The sequence below is a fragment of the Sphaeroforma arctica genome (genome assembly GCF_001186125.1).
Source record: "Sphaeroforma arctica JP610 unplaced genomic scaffold supercont1.557, whole genome shotgun sequence".
NCBI classification, from domain to species: Eukaryota; class Ichthyosporea; order Ichthyophonida; genus Sphaeroforma; species Sphaeroforma arctica.
In genome coordinates this window covers 24,633-31,247 of record NW_014040001.1, presented here as the reverse complement: position 1 = coordinate 31,247, position 6,615 = coordinate 24,633, and the positions used below count along the sequence as shown (strand labels likewise).

The window sequence follows — 6,615 nt, the reverse complement described above, 5'->3', positions numbered from 1 at the left end:
ACACTATATATATAATTAATTAAATAATAAATAAAGGACACGACGACACAATANANAGAAATAGTATAATTAACTAACTACTATACTACTACACACACACACACACAACTATATATATATATATATATATAGTTATATATATATATATATATATATATATATATATATATATATATATATATATATACATATACATGTTCATATATACGTACATACATACATACATACACACACACACACACATATATATATATATGCTCCGGTTCAACATAATTGCACGACCTGCGACACGAATTGGCTAAAAAAAATCAAATTGTACTCAACAGTTACAGTGATATAAACATATTCACGCATATGAACAAGGCCAAGTCTTTCTCACAAAAAAACATACTTACGTAGTCACACCTGACAAAGGAGTGCGAAATGATCATCGGCGAAAATACAACGTCGACATCGTATGGCCTTAAAAGCATACGGAACGGGAGTTTAGAATAGCGCACCATTGGCGCTGCTATCTTTACAAAGCTACCCTCTGCCCGTTTATTGTCGAATACCTTCATGAGATCGCCTGTTTCGCGCTCGCGATGTGCAGTTGACATATCCATATTATATTGAGATATGCTTCAAAGGCACCTTGTTCATTAGATACAGAAGTATTTAGTAAGCATGTCCTTGTACTTATATAAGCAGAAGTGATTTTAAAGCAAATGCGCAACAGCGAAAGCTTTTTGTGTGTTCAGAGTTGTGATTTTTGAGGACACGTCATCAAAAAAAATACTCCCAATCGAACATTTTGGATAGAAAAAGGCCTAAATATAGCAGTAATCAGCCTAAATTGTGGCCTAATGGTCGCCCCGTGATGTGTACCTACTTTTTGACTAATTTTGAGAAATCAATGAACCCACATGCCCGCCGAAAGCGAGTACAACAAGGACGGGATATATACTAGCACACGAAGATTCGCAATAACCCTTTTTACATCTGCTTGACATCATGAGTAAGTGTAAAAATACACGCTTCTGCACGCATACTGTATAGTAACGTAAGAGAAACGACCTCAAACCAGCCAATACCGATCAACTATCAGCAAAGACTGCAACAGTCCAAGATATGCCCTGAAAACGTATTCGAACACTCCAACTTGTGAGATATTTTTAGGATGTAATGTCACAGTAGCGAGAATAATAGCGAGATGCATATGCGTACGAAAACATGAATCGAAAATGGGATAATGCGACGGAGAAAAATCAGCATAGCGAGCGTTTCAGATACCTTTAGAGCTTCAAGGATCTGAATGTACGCACAGTTTGTATCATATCAATATCGAGATCTCGGGATTGATGGGGCATAGGCATGGCTCGGGTAGAATAGGGCAAGTAGTCTGGCCGGTCTTGTAATTCAATAGTCAATATGGACTACTTATATCGGTGCACATGGCCTTGTAGTATTTCTCTAGTTAAGTATATTCTCAGATATGTACTTGAAATTTGATACTCATTAGCGTATGTGGCTCTTTTTCACTTCGTCGCACAGCGGTTGGCAAGAATAAGCGTTTATCCAAGAAGGGCAAGGGATCCAAGAAGAAGACGTAAGTTATTGTGGTCGATATTATTGCCAGTGTACTTACTCGATTTGCACCTGAGTTTTGTAGTTTGTATGGCATATCGTATCTTGCACTATGCGTGCAAGGTATTGGTATATTTCCACCTGAGTTTTGTAGTTTGTATGGTATATCGTATCTTGCACTATGCGTGCAAGGTATTGGTATTGGTATTGCTCTTGCGTAACGTGGGTTGCTTACGTGCACATTTTGCTATAAATCTCAAATCGAATACAGTGTGGACCCTTTTTCAAAGAAGGATTGGTATGATATCAAGGCCCCTTCCGTTTTCACCAAGCGCAATGTTGGTAAGACTCTTGTAAACCGTACGCAAGGTACCAAGATCGCCTCTGACGGTCTTATGGGCCGTGTATTCGAGGTGTCCCTTGCTGATCTAAACGACGATGAGGATCAGGCCTACCGCAAGATGCGTCTTGTTGTTGAGGATGTCCAAGGCAAGAATGTTATTACTAACTTCCACGGTATGGACTTCACCACCGATAAGCTTCATTCTCTGGTTAAGAAGTGGCACTCGCTTATCGAGGCCTTCGCTGACGTGAAGACCACGGATGGATACTACCTGCGTCTATTCTGTATTGGATTCACCAAGCGTCAACCCAATCAGGTTAAGAAGACCTCATACGCCCAGAATGCTCAGATCCGCACCATCCGTAAGAAGATGGTCGAGATCATGACTACTGAGTCCCTAACTTCAGACTTCCGTGAGCTGGTCAACAAATTGTAAGTTATTGTATTGAATTATTTCAATTTCTACATTTTGTATGATGGGTTGGTATATTGTGTGTATTACGATATCGAAAGCTGTCGAAGCGTTTGCTGTTCCAATGTTAAGTTGTAAGCTTCGTATTTTTCTCGATGCTCCCGGTTAGTGTCACACATGGATCCAGGCATGACGGCTTTCGCAATGTCCCAATTGTTGCATATTTCATTCTTTTGGATTTGCATTGCACGTATTTATATATTAACTATATGTCACGCATCCTGTCTGTCAATAGCATTGCTGGCTCCATGGGATCGGATATTACCAAGGCCACCAACGGTATCTACCCTCTACAGAACGTTTACATCCGTAAAGTAAAGATCCTCAAGAAGCCTAAGTTCGATCACCAGAAGCTTATGGAGATGCACGGAGAGGCTAGTGCCACCAGCGAGGGGTAAGTTTTTCTTAATGGCTTGAACATTTTCCTCGTATATTTGCTATGTATTCAATATTTAGTATGAAATCAAGTACAACGTATAGCATATCATGTATCTCGTGTAGTAAATGGCACGAGACTAATTATGTTGTAATTTATGATCTATCAGCGGCGTCAAGGTCGGAAACAAGGACTTCGTTGAGCCTAAGCCACAAGAATCCGTCTAAACGGTGTATAAACGGGCTGAATAAACTCTGGTTCGTGTCAAATTTAGAAAGATGAACTTCTGGTTTCGATTTTGTATTTTGTATTTGTCTTCCAAGTGTGTGCAAAGCCATTTTTTAAATATATTTGTCTTTATGTATCCATATTGAATGATAATCTTTTGATGTGTATACTTGTGTGTTCAGCATGTTAAATTACATGTGACCTGCTTGTAATCTTTTGATGTGTTTACTTGTGTGTTCAAACATGATCAATTACGTATGGCTGGATATATTCTTTTGATGTATATACAAATGTGTTTTAGGGTTTTACTGCGATGCATACTTGCTATATTACCATTTGTTGTCGAAGACATTTGGTATGATACACGAGTTTTTAAAATAGCATTGTTACAACTAAACGGGATTGAATTTTTGTTTGATTATTTGTCATCTGTGTCGATCTTTGAACATGAAGTGGGTTGTAGATTCTTATGTGATCGTCAATGTGATTACTTAAAGGCCAAGTTGAGTTTCGAGTGTTGTATTGTATCCCTGTTCATATGGCATTGCTTGTTCGAATATTTTTATATGATAAGCCAAGTTGATATTGCAAACAATTGAGAACTGCTATATGTCTTATGTCGCGCTGTGCTAATGTAGGCTTTCTATTCACAATCAAATGGACTGTCCGTTTTTCGATGTGTTGCATCTAAAACTCTGAAAAGATTGAACATGTGTATATCATCCTGCGTTGTGCTAGCGCTTTGAATGGTTGTTACTCTGTAGTCCGAAGACAATATTTAATTTGAGTTTCAAGGAGGCGGATATAGGCGTTCATCCCATTTAAGCGGAAACTGTTGAATATTCTGTGTCTTGTAGTTTGCCTCTTCGGGCTGTAGCTAATAGTTCTGGTATGAAGGTGTGCCTTTGGGAAATCAGTTATTTGGTGCTGGGCAGCTGTAGGTTCAATCGGAGGCAATCCGGGTTCTCGAATCGCGCTAATTAGATTTTGAAATATCACTGTAAGTGCTATATTATCCATTGCCTACGGAGGTGCTCTCCTACCTATTTTGTTTCGGTATGCATTCGATAGTGCAGCCAAAGATTTATCATCAGTACTATGGATACTTGTAGACTTTAGACTGATATTATACGCCAAAGTTCAACGTCATAGGTATATGGCTAATATCGAAAATATACCCTCTAATAAATATATTCAAATTTGTTCAATAATGGATTTTCATTTTGTATTTGATTTGATGTTTGGAAGTTGCGTTATGGTCATTTTACACAATGTCTTTGTAGTCGAAGAGAGACGAAACTTGACTCGATCGAACGACAATACATACAAATATGTTTATATATATTCAGAAGATACGTCTATAGCATCTCGGAACTTTAAGGTTTGGCGAACATGACGGGGATGTACCAGTTAACCAGAATTTGTCGACATGGTGGTCATCACTTCTATTTAAAGCTTCCCTTTACAAGTTGTTTACAAGGTCAAATGCTTTTCTATAATTCGTTATTGTTTGAACCGGCTTTTCTTCCCGAACGAACACTTTATTTTATTTTACAAGAGGCTATGAAACACAATTTTGAAATCATTTAAACGCATGTTTGATTCGGTCGATGAACGCTCGCTAGTTGCCGGTTGTTATGGTTTCCCTGCCGTAGTATCCTTTGTTAGTAGAATACGGGAACCTAAAGTATGTCTGGTCACTAATGGAAAGGAACCTGAAACAATCTATATCGCGTGTTTGTTCGGAATAATTAGACGACAGGCTCTATAATGATGTTTTTGAAGTCGTTAACCTTGTTGCCCCTATCAACGATTGAAAATTAAAGCTGATGTAAATATAGGTGTTTTGAATATCTAAGCCTAAAAATAACATGATGGGCCAGCACAGGCCCCAGGCCAGAAGGCTTAATGAGAATATGTACATCAATAAATATTTACAAGGACATGCTGCAGAGCACTTTGTTTTGTTTTGTTTGGTTGTTTTGTAAAAAGAAAACAAAAAAAGAATTCACAAAAACTAAAACAAAACTGACGCAAGAAGAGAGTGGGGAGTGGGGACTCTCTCTGGTGCACTGGCCACTGAGGCTGACTGAACCGCTCTGGTGACTGGTCCCTTCTTCTAGGGGCTGAGGGCCTGAGGCCCTAAAATAATAGACAGTCAACAAAATTCTCATATTTGCACTTTGATTTGTATTTACGCCGATGTCTACGGGCTATGATGGGTGGGTCATTTCGGCGCTAAAGAATCAAATTTAGGACAATCTTGGTAACCTGATATATGCACCTATAAATTCACATAGGGCTATGGACTATACATATACAGAGATAAAAAAGTCATGACCCTCTACTCTCTAGAGTAGAGAGAGAAGAAAGAAAATATGGCTGAACGGACTAACGTTCGTAAAAAGTTGAACGGAAAGGCATATTTGAAAACGGTGTATATCAAGGGGAAACGGCCCGAGGTCTGGACTCTGGAGTGGACTCTGGACTTTCTTGAGGCTGGGTGGACGACCGGACGGCAGGGCTCATAACGTAACCCATATACAGCGTAGACGTACCACGTTTTGACGTTTACGCATAAACTTGCAACACAGTTTGCATATAGACGTAAGGCTCATAACGTAAACGTACTACGTTTTCACGTTTACGAGATGATTTTAAACGTAAATACGTTTTACCTAATGAGACCTGCCGGACGGCCAGTGCTGAAATTGTTTGTTGTTGTTCTCATTAAAAAACCAAGCAATTAACCTCTCCCCCGCCAAAAATGAGCTAAAAATAGCAATGTTGACTGTTGAGAGTACCTGCCACGAGATGAATTGGTAAATAAATACAGGGGCGTTAGCATATCATATTATGCGTCGTATGATAGCTGGCTTTCTCACACTTCTTGAGTCGAAGTTATACATATACATCTCGAGTACTTTTAAGTACAGACATAACCATCATGCTGAATCTTCTACGCACGCGTACCTTTCCAGCACTCTCCAGTGTTGCGCTAAACCCACTTGCGTACAGAGCATTTAGCACCACAACGACTTCAAATGTAACAGCACTTGCGCTCAAGCACGGCGTTAAACTACGCGCACAAGCCCGACGATGCTTCCACTCCAATAATAAAATCATGTCGGCTGAGAAGTCAGGCGCAAAAGCCAAAGGTAAAGAGCAACCAAAGACAAGAGAGATGATGGACTACAAAAACAGGGCTGCTGGCGAGATCACCACTGCTCGCAAAGGTATGCATATTTAACAATATGTTCGACGCTAGGTTCGTTATGGAAACACTTTATGAGACAAACACAATATGGATAAGATTTAATAGATGCACTTTGCGTTTGGGTGTATAACATGCGTTAGAATATGTGTCATACACACACACCCGCACACAGGTACACATACATACACGCATACGAGCACACACACACAAACGCACGTGCACACACACATACACTATACATGAACACACTGACACACGCACACACATAAAATCACACACACACGTAAATATATATATATATAATATACATACATAAACACGCACACACATACGTATATCTATATATATATATATATATAAATATGTATGTGTGTATGTATATATATATACATGCATAACTATACATATAAATA

General features: G+C 39.1%; 3 protein-coding genes across 3 annotated transcripts in view; 2 read left to right on the top strand and 1 right to left on the bottom strand.

Moving 5' to 3' along the window:
• Nucleotides 1-681, bottom strand: part of SARC_07213 (hypothetical protein) — a 4,086-nt gene extending 3,405 nt beyond the window's left edge. Inside the window, exon 1 of the mRNA XM_014298852.1 lies at nucleotides 406-681. Within this exon, the coding sequence (XP_014154327.1) occupies nucleotides 406-605 (200 nt within the window). The 5' untranslated portion in view covers nucleotides 606-681. The remainder of the gene's footprint in view (nucleotides 1-405) is intronic.
• A 284-nt stretch (nucleotides 682-965) lies between these two features.
• SARC_07212 (40S ribosomal protein S3a) lies at nucleotides 966-3,040 on the top strand. Its single transcript, XM_014298851.1, has 5 exons — nucleotides 966-997; nucleotides 1,534-1,588; nucleotides 1,838-2,341; nucleotides 2,617-2,775; nucleotides 2,927-3,040. Exons 1-5 carry the CDS (start codon nucleotides 994-996, stop codon nucleotides 2,982-2,984), a joined length of 780 nt encoding a protein of 259 aa, XP_014154326.1. The 5' UTR covers nucleotides 966-993; the 3' UTR covers nucleotides 2,985-3,040.
• A 2,741-nt stretch (nucleotides 3,041-5,781) lies between these two features.
• Nucleotides 5,782-6,615, top strand: part of SARC_07211 (hypothetical protein) — a 3,714-nt gene continuing 2,880 nt past the window's right edge. Inside the window, exon 1 of the mRNA XM_014298850.1 lies at nucleotides 5,782-6,221. Within this exon, the coding sequence (XP_014154325.1) occupies nucleotides 5,933-6,221 (289 nt within the window). The 5' untranslated portion in view covers nucleotides 5,782-5,932. The remainder of the gene's footprint in view (nucleotides 6,222-6,615) is intronic.

Bases quoted from the DNA above. Each gene is read 5' to 3' on its own strand.
- SARC_07212 (XM_014298851.1), top strand. The intron at 1,589-1,837 runs GTAAGTTATTGT...AATCGAATACAG, and splicing joins AAGGGATCCAAGAAGAAGAC to TGTGGACCCTTTTTCAAAGA. The intron at 2,776-2,926 runs GTAAGTTTTTCT...ATGATCTATCAG, and splicing joins GCTAGTGCCACCAGCGAGGG to CGGCGTCAAGGTCGGAAACA.